General features: G+C 46.6%; 6 protein-coding genes across 6 annotated transcripts; 3 read left to right on the top strand and 3 right to left on the bottom strand.

The window, feature by feature from the left end:
• Window positions 1-1,708: 1,708 nt before the first annotated feature.
• Window positions 1,709-3,283, top strand: MICPUN_78168 (predicted protein; the record flags this gene model as incomplete). Its single annotated transcript, XM_002507191.1, has 1 exon — window positions 1,709-3,283. One exon carries the CDS (start codon window positions 1,709-1,711, stop codon window positions 3,281-3,283), a length of 1,575 nt encoding a protein of 524 aa, XP_002507237.1.
• A 206-nt stretch (window positions 3,284-3,489) lies between these two features.
• On the bottom strand, window positions 3,490-3,805 carry MICPUN_112735 (type II secretory pathway family; the record flags this gene model as incomplete). Its single annotated transcript, XM_002507586.1, has 2 exons — window positions 3,490-3,579; window positions 3,683-3,805. Coding segments are annotated over 2 exons (213 nt in total), but the record flags the coding sequence as incomplete, so codon positions are not given.
• Window positions 3,806-6,907: 3,102 nt separating this feature from the next.
• MICPUN_55284 (predicted protein) lies at window positions 6,908-8,563 on the top strand (the record flags this gene model as incomplete). The annotated part of the gene is made up of 1 exon (XM_002507192.1): window positions 6,908-8,563. The coding sequence occupies one exon, from the start codon at window positions 6,908-6,910 to the stop codon at window positions 8,561-8,563; it is 1,656 nt and encodes a 551-aa protein (XP_002507238.1).
• Window positions 8,564-9,048: 485 nt separating this feature from the next.
• Window positions 9,049-9,870, bottom strand: MICPUN_107564 (predicted protein). The gene is made up of 5 exons (XM_002507587.1): window positions 9,756-9,870; window positions 9,593-9,663; window positions 9,369-9,493; window positions 9,235-9,295; window positions 9,049-9,168 (listed from the first exon to the last, which is right to left on the bottom strand). The coding sequence occupies exons 1-5, from the start codon at window positions 9,823-9,825 to the stop codon at window positions 9,115-9,117; spliced, it is 381 nt and encodes a 126-aa protein (XP_002507633.1). The 5' UTR covers window positions 9,826-9,870; the 3' UTR covers window positions 9,049-9,114.
• Window positions 9,871-11,191: 1,321 nt separating this feature from the next.
• MICPUN_71140 (predicted protein) lies at window positions 11,192-11,802 on the top strand (the record flags this gene model as incomplete). Its single annotated transcript, XM_002507193.1, has 1 exon — window positions 11,192-11,802. A coding segment is annotated over one exon (611 nt), but the record flags the coding sequence as incomplete, so codon positions are not given.
• Window positions 11,803-12,123: 321 nt separating this feature from the next.
• CHLI (predicted protein) lies at window positions 12,124-13,617 on the bottom strand (the record flags this gene model as incomplete). The annotated part of the gene is made up of 4 exons (XM_002507588.1): window positions 12,124-13,196; window positions 13,267-13,328; window positions 13,391-13,436; window positions 13,593-13,617. 4 exons carry the CDS (start codon window positions 13,615-13,617, stop codon window positions 12,124-12,126), a joined length of 1,206 nt encoding a protein of 401 aa, XP_002507634.1.
• Between the last annotated feature and the right edge of the window lie 1,148 nt (window positions 13,618-14,765).

Below are 14,765 nucleotides of genomic sequence, written 5' to 3' on the forward strand. Positions count from 1 at the left end.
AACACTACGTGCAGCCGTACCCGGTCACTAACTCCTAAATTTGGGGTTTGTGGTCGGGATTCGTGTGACGAAGTAATAATTACATAAGTTACGAAGGTACCTTCATTCATTCATTCGAAGGTAATAACTTTTATCAAAAAAATTTCATATTATTGCATGCATGCATATGCTCATTAATCTGCTCATATTAGATCTGCACAAAGTGTTATTCGGCTAGCCGATCTTATTACACGACCCCAACTTATTACCAAAATGTAACAATCACCTGGTATCGTTTTTCAAGGTCGAAGGTCTATTCGTCCCATACATTGTCCACATTTTTGACATCATTATTAAATCAAGAACGATGGTCTAGCGCTACTTATAGTTGATGACATTTTTTACACCGTTAAATCTAGAACGACGGTCTATCCGTCTCTTACATTGTTGACATTTTTGCATTTTTAGTTCGAGAATCTTGAGTCAGTGTCCCGTATAGTTGTCACACTATGTTTACTCATATAAACGGGTATTTAAATATACGTATGCGCGCATCCCTCATCGGCTAGCCGACCACCCACAGGACGAACGATTCACACCTCACCGTCACTCGCACTCACGAACGGTTCGGCCTTTGGAGAATTATTATTATTATTAGAAGTGGAGGCAATATAAAAATTGGGAGGTAGACCACGCACTTTGCATCTCGAAAATGGGCTCCATATATACTCATTTGCATGTGCCGTAACCTAATAATGTTTCCTCGTCTATTTTTTGTTCAGTGGGGCACCATCGCGGGGCACTGCCGCGCGCGCCGGGTAGGTGGGACACTCAGTTCAAAAGCGAAGGCGAACGCGGGCAGAACAAAATATTGCGGCGCCGACTCGTAAAGTATAGCGCCAACACGGGTTGATCGGCAGCAGGTTCGCGACATAATGCGAAAACACAAATCGCGGGTTGCCCGTCTTCCTCTCTTCTGAAAATTTCGGACAAATCCAGAAGAAATATGGCGGAGTTGGCTGTTCCCGTGCTTTTCTTCTCGTCGGGGAACAACGCCGCAGCTGGTGATGGTCGCGCACTGCTCAGTATTCACGACATGATTAAGCTAGGTGCTCGACTCGGAGACCCGGTGACGGTTGACGTCAGCTTATCCGGTGAAGAAGTCTGCACGACTCAGACAAGTCGGCGGTGGAGATTTCTGGCTACTGTCGCTCCTCGTAACGAACAAGGCAAAGGCGGGTCAGACAAATCAAGACTTTTCGGGGCATCAATGTGCATAATCGATCCGACAGTCCAACTGAACTTTTCTGAGTCGGAGCCACCTCATCCAAGCATACCGACAGGCCATGGCCAGAAATTGGTGGGAGTTGTGCGTTTGTTGTCAACAACAAGACCTTTGTCGAGTTTCACTGCTTTGACTTTGATGGTACCGGAACACACCCGAAACCCGTCAGTCGTGAAGAATATATCAAATTTGCTGCAGGGACGCGTGTTGTCGTCGGGTGCAGTATTCCATTTCGTGCGTGAAGCTGAAAATTTGGTTTTGTCAGTTGTCACGGCGGAGTTGACTCAGGATGACCAGAACGGGAGCACTTGCGGGAGGGTGACTACAGACACTCATATAACTTTTATAGATGCCATCAATAAAGACGGGCGCAATAATGATGTCGTGAACACACGTCAGATATCCAGGGCAAATAATGAAAACGTCATGGTAGGCGCCTGTGACATGCATTCGCCAATAAGAGAAGCTATCATTTGGCCAACCCTCCACGCAGAAGACGCGCGGGCTCTTGGTGCCAAGTTTCCCCGCGGTGTGCTTGTTCACGGACCTCCCGGTGTCGGGAAAACTTCAATTTCTCTGATTGCAGCGACTGATGTTGGTGCTTCTGTACATGCACTCAACGCAGGGGATATTTTCGGCCCATATGTTGGCGACACAGAGGCTAGGATGAGAGCTGCTTTCAGGAGTGCTCAGCGAGACGCAAAGCGCGGCAGGCCATCATTTATCATGCTAGATGAGATAGATACCTTGTGCCCTGCTCGCGTAATTTCAAGGGACAGTGCTCCGCATGGGTCGAGGCACGTGACTCAGCTTCTAACACTCATGGATTGCGGACTTTCCTCTGAAAGGAATTATAAAAATGACAAACCAGGAGATTCCTACCCCCTTGTGTTGGCAACTACGAACCGCCCAGACGTGCTTGATGCTGCACTTCGGCGTCCAGGTCGGTTTGATATCGAAGTTGAAATTAAGTTGCCCTGTGCTGTAGAGCGTGAAATAATCTTGAGGCAATATACTCAACTGCTGCTTATGGGGTCTGATGTCTGCCTCAAAACTATTGCGGAGCGAACCCAAGGATATTCTGGAGCGGATCTTTCAGCCTTGTGCCGGGAAGCTGCAATGCTGGCGATAAGCCGCCGTAATACGGACAAACCGTTCGAGTCAATCACGGCATCTGATGTTTCAGTGTCTGATGGTGATTTTTCAGAAGCATGCAGAAGAATGCGTGCTTCGCTGATCCGTGGTGTGGATGTTGACTTGAACCCTGTAAAGTGGGAGGACATTGGTGGCCTGGATGATGTCAAGGAACAATTGCAGAAGACGGTAGAATGGCCCTTGCTGCATGCTGATGCATTTCTGCGGCTAGGTTTATCTCCTCCGCGTGGTGTTTTACTCTACGGTCCACCAGGTTGTGCAAAGACCACTCTGGCCCGCGCAGCTGCAACTGCATCTGGAGCGACCATTATTTCACTTTCGGCCGCGGATGTGTTCAGCAAGTATGTGGGTGAAGGAGAAGTTTTATTGCGCGACACTTTTTCGCGCGCGCAGCGCTTGGCCCCGGCTATCATTTTGCTCGATGAAATAGATGGGATGGTTGGATCCCGTGGTTCAGATCATGCATCCAATAATAGCGAAATCGGAGCACGTATCTTGTCCGTACTGCTGACAGAAATGGATGGTTTAGATCAGTCAAAAGCGGGAATCGTGCTGGCCACTACCAATCGCGTAAAGTCGGTTGATCCTGCACTCATGCGCCCGGGGCGCCTGGATGTTAAAATAAATATACCAAAACCTGGTGAAACTGCCCGCTTTGCTTTGCTGCGTGCGTGCTCAAGAAACGTCCCACTGGATGATGACGTCGACCTTTTTGCGATCGCATCCCGCGCGAAAGTATTCACTGGCGCCGAACTCTCCAATGTAGTTCGCGAGGCTGCAATAACAGCTCTGAGAGAGAACATACATGCGAAAAGTGTTGCACAGCGTCACCTTGAGGCAGCACTTGTAGCGATGATTCCGTGATTAGTTTGAAAAAAGGCACCTTTGAAGGTGAAACAAATTTCCTTGCTGAAGCCGTTCGTTCACATTCAAAATTGATGACAGCTGTCGTTTGTGCACATCACAATATTGATAAATGATACCTTCGTATTAGATAAACTATTGAACTGCTGTCGTTTCGTTTAAGAATCAATATTTGAAATCTATCCCAAACTGACATCACGATTTGCTCAAGAGCTCCGAAACTGATAGATTTTTGCAACAGCATGAAGCACAGTGACAAAGGCAATGAAACAAACGCTCATGAGCAGTACAACGACCTGGTAGTCGAGAAGGGTGGTCAAAATATGAAAGAGCGGAAAATATGCTGATATCAATTGACAAAGTAGAGAAAGTTCCGGGGTTAACACCCTCATCACGCACCGGGGTAATCTTTAGCCCCGGGGAATCATCCGCATAGTAACGAAGCATCGACATTGAGTTCACGGCGCCGCCGCTGCTTCCGCTTACGCGGCTGCCAGCATTTCTACGCCTGAGACCGCCTAAATCGTGGGGAGAGATCGTGATGGCTTGTTGGCCTGTTTCTCAGTTCGAAAAGACGTCTTTCAGAAAACACACCTGAAGTCGAAACTGTAGAGGAGGTCGGAGCAGTTGATTCCTCGTTTCGCGCCGGTTTGCTGCGGCTTGGGCCGTTTCCCACCATTTCCGATGTTGTGGCGTCCTGGCTCTTCGCGCAGTGGCCCGTAGAAAAAACCTCACCGCGAACAAAAATTACGAACCGATGTGGGAAAAAAATCGGCGAAAGACCTGGAAAATATGGGGAATCGTCGAATATTGCTGGGTTTTGCCTATATATTACGAAGGTAGAAGGTACATACGAAGGTACCTTCGAGGGTATTATTTTAAACGAAGGTACGAAGGTACTTTTTCTCATCGGTGGCGAACTGCCTATCTATGAGCAATCAGCCTGATCGTTCGCTTCGTACGATGGACAGTCAAGTCATACAAAATACTTTATATACATAACAGAGTAAACCGTCAGCTACGTAAGTCCGTATTATTCCCCGCCGCCGGACATGTTTATATATGTGAATGATTGTGAATGTATATGGATGCATATGGTAATAGTATACTATATACATAGACTACGAAGCATATGTGTTTCTAATAATAAGCAAGGTACCCTGAAGGTATTTCGGCTCAATTTCAGGATTATTGGAGTGGGAAACTTTTTAAATACCTCCATATATGATATGGAGTAGTGTTTAAATCTTATTAAGAACTTTCTTCTCAAGGCTTGTATGGGCTTTTAGAGCCGATGGAGCATCCGTACAAAATCTCTACCATGTGGTTATGTCACAACGTGGAAACGTGTGAGCGGTTGTAAGGATTGGGAAATAGACCATTTGCCCTATCGTGGACTTTCGGTCGGCAGTAAGGTTACCATGCGATCCCGGTCGGTTGCAAATACAGACACGCGCTTCGAGCCAAACATTTTGGGTCGCGGGTGTTTAATTTCCTATGGCGCCCTGTTTGAACGGCGAGCGCGCTGAGCGGCTTACTTATACGCTGTTTAGCGCGAAACATGGAGGACGCCATCATCAGTAGTGCGCATAGGTGCTGCCGAGCTCGCGTCGTCAGATATTGCGTTGCACCTGAACAACGTGACAGATACCGTCCAGAGCTCGAACCAGGAAATGACGGTTCAATTTATAAGGCGAAATTCGTCGTATAAATTAAACAGGCATTTTTTGAGTCGCGACCCTTCCATGGTCTATTCATTTGGTCAAACGAGATTCGTTCGTAAAACTGGACCATATAAGGGGCTACTTGAGACTGTCCCGAAGTGGTTTTCGGGGGCCTGTCCGGCCGAGTTTTTGGCCAAAATTGTAATTCGACCCGTCTTCGGATTCGTGAGGTTCCGGGTTTTCGTTCGGCGTCGAGGTAGCCGGGTTCCGGGGCGCGGCGCGGCGTCCGCGGCGCGCGAAGACAAAAAAATCGCCGGTCTGGGTGGTTTCGAAGGCCGTCGCATTCCTCCCCAGCGGTCACTTTCCCTATGGGCAATTAGTCAGACCCTCCGGGCACGAAAGGATGCGCACACATGCCGGTGCTCCTGGACCGAGAAGAGGTCGGTTTCGGGCGTTTCACGGTGAGGAGATCAATTGATCCTGTTTGGATTGCCCGTGGGCGCGCGGCAAGTTGCCGAAACCGACCTCGAGGTTCGGTCAACAGGCAGGTCCGACACCTCTTTCGCGGCCGCCGACGCTCGGTACGGCCGCGGCCGGCCCTGTGACGCCCGCGGGGCGTGTTGGGGGGCGCGACGCACGCCTCGAGACTTTTTTACCGGCGAAAAACGATGGTCGGTTGACGCAATGGCAATCAGTGACAACTCGGGGAGGCCCAGGTAAACCAGCCTCATATTTTTATACTGATGATGTATCCATAGTCGTTTATTCGAACTCGGTCTTGATAGGGAACTCCGACTTCGCGGATTCGACTTCGTTTTCGTTGTCTGCACTCGGGCCGAAGTCTTCTTCCGTGGACCTGTCGGGGTGGAGGTATCGCTAGGGTTAGCTTCGGGGTCGATCGTATCAGTCGCTAGGGTTTGTGCGCTTCTTCTGGGTTCGCTTGCTTGCTTGAAGGTACCTTCATTCGTAAGCTTCGAATATGCATGTGTACGTACACACGAAGCTTATTATATATTACCAGGTAGATAGTCTGAATTTCAAGCAGCACCACTACTACGTACTGTTATTGGTGAAATAATATAAAAAGTAATACGAAGGTGTAATTTACACGAACGAAGATATCCATATATGTGCATATGATATAAATAATCAAATATAACAGTTTTGATGACTGAAGACTGCGATATTGGTTTGGATGCCGATCGTAGTCCACGTCATAAAGGTATCATACGTACGCGTAATGTTTATTTAGAATAGGGCTTCGAATTCTGCATTATATTAACACATACCTTCGAACGAATCGAAGGTACGAAGGTAGACTATGAAAAACGGGATCAATACTGACGACTCGAGCTCGGCAACACCTTTGCACACTACTGATAATGATGTCCTCCATATTTGGCGCCGGACGGCACATTAGCTGAGAGTCCAGACGCGCCGCCCAAGCTAGCTAACACTTAGCTAGGCGCCAGACACGTGCGACCCTGTTTATTTGGCGCGAAGGGCGTGTCGGTATTTGCAACCGACCGGTGATCGTATGGTAACCCATACATCTACTGCCGACGACCGAAAGTCAACGATATATATATGAGCATATGGAAATGGTCTAAAACTGCGTCCCACCCAGAATATTCCCAGGTTTTCCCCGAATTCTTTTCCCACTGATGGGTGTGAAGCTCGTGCCAAGCAAGGATAGATCGTGCTTGTCACAAAGAATGTGAGCTGCTGAACGAACGGAAACTGCTTCTGAACAACAATCCTGAGTTGCTTCTCTCAGCGGGAGCAAACTACTACTATCCGCGCGACAAGAAAGTCGACTGCAACGCATTGAGTTGTTAGGTTTACTTGCACCTTCTCGAGCTTGTTTACGGCAACCGGCGGTAATCAGGAATCCCGGATGATATTTACGTCATCAACGTGTTTATGGCCTTGGTCACCAACCCATGTCTGGCTTTCTTGCATGGGCCATCCGGAATATCCAAGGCGCACGAAACACCCGAAATGGCGGAATGAGAAGTTGAGAATTTCTTTTTCGAGACTTGCAGTGCACGATGCCGATTTTGTTCACAAGTATTCTCATAGCCGCGCATTGTGTGGCAGCGAATCGTCCGCGAGCGATGATCAATCCGCGGGGCCCAGACGTGCAGAACCTTCAAAAAACTGGGCAGAGTTGTCAAATTTATCGTCCACTATGATGGGCGGCAGGGGGATGAGGAATTTAAAGTCAGAGAAGGAGCTGTTGGCTGTCAAGGCTTTGGCAAAGGTAAGGCTCTCAGCTAAAGGCCGGTCACCGCACGAGAGGAGGACGTCGTCATTCCAGGCAGCGCCAATCGACTGCTCTACAGCGGCGTCTGTTTTCTGTCCATCTGATCTGCCTTATGGGGCTTCCAAAAGGGGTTCGCAGGGACAAAGATTTTCTACATGTTTGGCTACTTCTGGTTCTGACATGCACAAGTTTGTTGACGCGTTGGACCGTACACGTTGTTCATTAGATAAGAACTCTGCTCATAACCCGACCGAGCTCATTCCCGGGCCTTCTATTTCAGGCGCAAATATGGGCATCAGAGAATGGGACTCGATGATCGATTGGAAGATGATGGAACACCAGGATTATGAGACCCTTCCTGACGATCAATTTGAAAAGTTATCAGACAAGTTGCATATCAAAGAAAACTGGCGGCCGACAGTTAGCTACTTACTTAGCCTCGGTCTCAGCACTAGCGAGCTGGAGAAGGTTCTTGTCAACTGCGAAGAGCTTTTCAGAAGACCCGTTGCTACAATCATGACGAGGGTGGACTACCTTCAAAATGATGTCGGGTTTGGATATCCTGAGTTGCGTAAGCTTATAGACAAGGAACCAAAAATTCTTTTGCAACGGAATCGCCATTCAGTAGCCCGATGTCGATACCTCACTGATCTTGGCATCCCATGTGAGAGTCTACCCAAGCTTCTGCGGAGACAACCACAAATCTTACAATTATCTGTTGCAAAAGGACTGGCGCCGCGTGTCAATTACTTCAAGAAATCGTTGCTGATTCCCGAGACAGACATTGCAAAGCTCATACAACGAAATCCTGCTGTTTTGACGTTTTCTATTGAAAATCAAATGAAGCCAAGGATTGAATATTTTAAGAACCTTGGCATTCCTCAGCATGGAGTTGTGAAGATGATCGTGAAACATCCCCACTTGTTGCATTATAGTTTTGAAGGCCTGGAAGAGCACATTAATTTTCTTTTCTCTATTGGAATGAGCGAGGAGGACGTGGTACATACCGTAACAAGGCTGTCGCAAATATTCTCTCTCAGTGTCGAAGAATCACTAAGGCCTAAGTTTCGATATCTTACCGAAGAGCTAGGAGGCGATGTGAAGACCTGCGTCAAATTTCCAGCTTACTTCTCTCTTTCCCTCGACCAACGAATTCGGCCGAGGCACACGTACATGCAGCGCTTAAATTGCGCTCCAGATCCATTCCCGATGAAGTATCTCAGCGAAAATGATAAGGCATTCGCAGGGAGGGCGCGAAGGAGCCTGGACGACTATGCCAGCTACAAAGTAAGGCAGTTCTTCCCACCTAGACCCATAAAGATTTTACAGAGGTGCCCCTTTCCCTGTTAACCCTCCAAATTCTCTCTCCCCTGTGTTTTTTGGGGCCGCTCGCTGTGTGCTTTCTCCTGTACCGGGAACTTAACATGGAATTGCCTCGAGAATCGAACGAATAAATCTAATCTCTCAGTGACCGGAATCTATTTATTTGCACAGGAATCCATGGTACCAATTTTCAAGTTGGAAACTGCAAAACAGAAACAAAAGGCATCCGAAAAGATCAGAACAAAGCAAATCGCTAAGTTACACGAGACGCGGCAGGATAATCAGCGCGAGGTCCTTAAAAAAGGACAGCTGTACAGCAAGAGACTCGTCGATGCTCGCAACTCTATGAGCCGTGGAACGATGCTTGGAATTTCACCGAAAAAATATCGCGGTATTTTAGAGGTCCACACGCAGAAAAGCTCGGGCCGGCGACTTTCGTGAATTTTCTTTACATTCGCGACCGAGGATGTTCGTAGTGATGATGACAAAGAGTGATCGTGGCAATGAAGACAAAGAGTGATCGTGGTGATGATGACAAAGAGTGTTCGTGGTTAGTTTATGGCACGCTTTCTCGACTCCTAGCTCTGTTCATAAGCATGCATATGTTGCAGCTTCTTTTGCAGTTCGGCAACCTTCAAGTTATAGATAGAATATCAATTGCATAGAATAACTTTGTTGATTATGTGAGAGACGCTCACCACTTTTTGCTTGCCATCTTGTTTACTCTCTAACCCTTTTATCGCCTTGTCCAAACGACTCCTACGTAAGTGAGTGAATTAGAGAGCATAAGCGAGGTATGGAGGTCAGCTGCAGATCAACTGGGCCGACTCACGTCTCGTGCTCGATGAAACCCATGCGCTTAGCGACATTACTTATCGCCTCAACTTTATCCTGCCTGATCAATGCAGGTCCAATGAGCTTGTAAACCTTTGCATCATTATCAAGCCTTTCGAGCTCCTGTGTTGGTAAGAATACAAACGTTGAACGGGGATCTGGAAAAAAAGGTATCCAATGCTCGAGATCAGATGCGAGCACAGATGTAGCTCATCTTCTCACCTTGTGCACGAGATCATTTTCGCTGTACTGGTGCGAAAATTGGCGTCGACTACTCACATTTCTACTCAAGTCTGCGATCAGAACGGAGTAAGCGCGCGGCGCGTTAAGGCAGGTCAGACAACGGGGAAGAAAGGGAGGCGAGTCGTGCGAGCGTCGCGACGACCTCTCTGCATGGAATGTAAATCATTGGCCTCAAGTGATATTTTGTCGCGTAATGCTCCTATGGCTGACATGGCTATGCAATGTGCCGGCCGATGCGAATCTGAAGGCGTGGTCGGTTTCGTTCTCTGCGGGAGCGAACTGGAGAAGATGGCACGGTAGAATCAATATTAATTCGACATTTCCGGGGTTAAAAGTGAGCTCATTGGTTATTATTGTTATTACGAAGGTATATTAAATATAATATTAGTGCTATTTTACCATATCATGTATATATATGTGATATCATAATATTATAATATATGATGATATCATATTTGGAATAAAAACCATTAGCACTAATAATATATATAATACCTTCGTAACAAGCAATGCAAGAATACATATGCATGGCATTCAGGCGTCGCGTATAATAATATACATGCATGCATGACTCATGCATGCATACGTACGTACGTACGTACGTACGTATTATACGTACCTTCGTATTCGTACATATTATATACCTTCATTCGGATATCCATACATACATGTATTAATAAGGTAGATAAGTCATACATATTATCATACATGGACACACCGCGTGGGTTACACTACGCAAAAAACCAAGGCCAGGGTGGAAGAGAAGGCGGAGGGAACGCCGAACGTCCCGAGCGGGCGACTGAAGTCGCCCGCGGAGGCTGTCCTGGTACAGGCTAATGTCCGACAGGTCCCTGCCCATGTGCGGTGGTGTCAACGATCGATCGCGTGGGACTAACAGAACCAGGAAAGATTTCCGCCGAGATATTCACCCAGATGGAATATAAACCTCATCATAGTCTAGCTAGATTCATTCGTACGAAGGTTTCTTTCTGCTTTACTTATTATTTGGTCGCTTGTCTTCTTATTATTATCAAATAAAATATGATCGATGTTTTATTCCATGCATGTTGCATGCATATATATTATTATTACTAATAATATCTTCGCATTATTATTATTAGTAGTTATTACCTTCATTCGTTAGTTCGAACGAACGTGTACGTACAAAGATAGTCACCTTATTATTTATATTATTACTTCGTTCCAAGATAGAGATACGAAGGTAATACTGTAGCTACTAGCTAGCTAGCTAGAAGCCGAGCTCTTAGGGTTTCAACACTTCTTTCGTTTCTCTGGAAAGGGCGAGGGGCGGGGATGATGGCGCATTCTCAATCGTTTTCCACTACAGTTGGCTGCCCGCGGTTATCGGCCATCAGTGTTAAATGTTTCGCGCTGAAAGGCGTCATGAATCGTGAAATGCACCCGCGACCAACTTTTTTCAGGGCAGCTCTGATTCCTCGGCGGAAAGGCTTCCCAAGCAAACCGGCCCTTAATAATTCTCCGGGGCTTCTGCAGCTTGATAACGTGCCGCTCTTCACATGGCGGCAGAGAACAGCTGGCGTGATTTATTCATATTCGCCCGCGAGCGCCAACCCAGGCGCTTCGTACAGTGAACACAAGCCAAAAACACCTCCACCCGACCTTCCCTCGCTTCTTCTTGACAGCCGGATCATCTACATCGGGATGCCGCTTGTCCCAGCAGTGACTGAACTCATCGTATCAGAACTGCTCTACATGCAGTACACAGACCCTGCGAGACCATGCTACATCTACATCAATTCGACCGGCTGTCAGAGAGCAGATGGAGAAGTTGTGGGCTTTGAAACTGAGGCGACATCCATTTACGACACTATGAAATACATCGGTAACGAGATATTCACAGTCGGAACAGGTGTCGCTATAGGTCAAGCCTGCATGCTTTTGTCAGCCGGGGACAAGGGCAAACGGTTCATGACTAAAAACGCTACGGCGATGCTGCACCAACCAAGGGTACCCTCAACTGGTCAGCGGCAAGCAATAGAGCTTCACATAAAATGGAAAGAGGTGCTGGAGCAAAAGAAAACTATGGTTGACATTTTAAGTCAAACGACCGGACACTCGAAGGAACAGATTGACAAGGATATCCAGCGTCCGATGTATATGACGGCGGAAGATGCGATTGCATATGGTATCATCGACAAAATTGTTGACAAAAATTCTCAGGCTATCGACACTGTTCTGTCAACCGACCAGTGGGATTCAGCCGCTGGACTTGTGAGAACCACGCGTGCTGCAAACATGGAGGAGGCGAGAACGAAAAATAAATGATTCGCGATTCGGGATTTAGAACTGAACGCTAGAATCACCACATGCATAGAAGTGTTAACCCGAGTGAATATACTGTTGCACTCTTCCTGGGCAACTTTGAAAGTGCGAACCGCAAAACAAACCTGCTCTTGAGATTCAAGTGTTGACATGGATCGAAATACGCGCTCGATGGGACGCAAAGTCTATCCATAATTTGCTACCTTTCATTCCTCTGAATCGTACCCGAACACACTCGAGAAAACCTCCAGAACTTTTGTACCTTCGTCAATTGTTGCCATGGGATCCTTTCGAAGCCTGTGGCGGAGGCAAAGTGTAATGATGGAATATACGTCTTCATCGGTAACTTCTGTGGATCCCCGGTAAGCGGCGGCGGCGCGGGCGGCGCGAGTCGTGACAAGATCACCACGCAGACCGTCAACATCAAGCTCTGCGCACACCTGTGAAATTTTAAGACGGATATCCATTGGGACCTCAACTGATGGTAGTAGCGTGCGTGCGGCAGAGAGTTTTTCAATTACTTGATCCTGTTCTTCCTTGTACTTGTCCCGGAACTCCTTCGGGGATGTGTCGAAGGCAGTCCTTTCTTCGACAACCCTTACGCGTTCCTCCGGCAACTTAACAGTTTTGATTTGTGCATGCATGCCAAACCTGTCAAGAAGCTGCGGTCGAAGCTCACCCTCCTCCGGGTTTCCTGAGCCAATCAAGATAAAACGCGCTGGGTGACAGATGCTGATACCTTCACGTTCCACGGTGTTCCACCCTGATGCAGCGGAATCGAGGAGGACGTCTACAAGATGATCATCAAGAAGATTGACCTCGTCAACATAGAGGATACCACGATTCGCTTTCGCCAGGAGTCCGGGCTCAAAAGCCTTTGTCCCTTCAGTTAACGCTTTCTCAATATCTATTGTGCCGCATACACGGTCCTCGGTTGCTCCTAGGGGTAGATCAACCATGTTGATAGGGATCTTGACAGTCTCAAAGTTTTCACCGGCCCGGAAGGCTGCGAGAACATCAGGAGACATCAAGTTTGGATCAGTTGGGCTACTCATGAAGGGGTCATCCTTGACCACATCAATCAAAGGGAGCAGGTCGACTAATGAGCGGACCGTGGTGGATTTTCCAGTCCCACGATCGCCCATTACCATTATACCTCCGATGTTTGGGTCGATGATGTTCATGATAGCTGCGAACTTCATCTCTTCCTGGCCAATGATGGCGCTGAAAGGGTATACTGGACGAGCAGCAGTGTCCTCTTTTGTTTCCCTATCGGCAGCTGTGGCACGACAAAGAGTGTGAAGGACGATCATCTAGAAATGAAATGTTTTATAGCGTTGGCATCTTACCTTGGGCAAGAACCTTCGAAATAATGGTTCGCTTGTCCTCTGTGTTTGGCCTCCTCCGTATCCTGATACAAACGTTCAGACAGTTGAGCGTGAAACACGGATTGTTCCGACGAAAGAATAACACCTGTTCGAGGCGAAAGTCGCTGCAACATTTGATGCATTCGAAGGAACTGCGAAATGTGAGATGTCTGTAAGCTTTTCGCGAACTACGTTTGATGATGAGCACCGCGTGGTGCGCGCTATCCGTGCTCAACTTGGAATCGGTAGTCTATCCTCGGGGGCAAGCTTCCGTAATCGCTACGAAGTTGTACTCGTCGTGACCTCACCTGTCAAAAAAGATGCGAACGTCATTGAGAGAATCGGCTGTTGTATATAGCGAGCGAAGACGGGGAAAATTTTATGCGGTCGAGATCGGGAGCGCAACGATCGGATACTTTGGCAATGTTCTTTATCTTCCGGCCCAGTACGGATCAAAAGATCGAAAGATCAAAAGATCGTATTTCAGATCTTAATTCGATCGGCTCTTCCTGAAACCAGTGGCTATGGGCCCCCGTCGTCTGATTTCCGTACGGACATCATTATATTCCATGCTGGAATAATATTATCGATATTCGAAATAATTCAAAAAAAATACAACGCGAAAAAATTTTTATTCAAATAAAGTTTATTCAACCTGTTCCATACCGCGTAAAATTCAAAGTTTATTCAACCTACCGCGTAAAAAATAATGGATATATGATGAGCAACAAAATCTGATATGATGTGGCGATATATTTATATCATATATAGTTCTCGATTGCCAAATAAATAAATATATTAACAGAGTGATATATATGTGGAAGGGTACGTAGAGAACGAATACACCATCTTCGAACGAACGGGGCAAGGAAATATGGAAGCAATCAAACCAATGACCTGACAGTTTGCGTGTCAAGGTATTTCGCACCTGTGCAAATTCTCAACCTGAGGGTATATATGTGTGACTATTTATGTTATTATTATTACGACCTTTTTTAATAAGAGACTTTATTTATTTATTACCTTCGAAGGTACCTTACTTACTTATTACTTGCTTCGTATGTATTCTGAATTTCATTAGCGTGAGCCAGTTTTAACGTAACTTAATTTGAATATATATATTTAAATTATATTTATTTAAGGATAAGTCGCTTACGTGAACATAATCGGAATCTTTATACTGTTTGCCCACTGGAGTAATTGTGTGGATCGTAATGATAAAGTCTTACCTTCGAAGGTACTTATTAAAATCGTTATGCATATAAAAAAGTGGCTCGCCCTATCTAATTATGAAATTCAGAATACCTTCATACTGCATGTAATAAGCTTCGTTTTTTCGTACCTTCGTATCTATCTTCGTAAATAATAAGAACTATATATATATGGACAGGGGTGACGTAATTCTCGGACTAGCGCCCAGCGCGTGTCAGCATGTATTCCTTGAGTTATTAAACCAGCGTTTCCGTCTCTGAAATGCTCCG

The sequence above is a fragment of the Micromonas commoda genome, chromosome 1 (assembly GCF_000090985.2).
Source record: "Micromonas commoda chromosome 1, complete sequence".
Taxonomy (NCBI): Eukaryota; Viridiplantae; Chlorophyta; class Mamiellophyceae; order Mamiellales; family Mamiellaceae; genus Micromonas; species Micromonas commoda.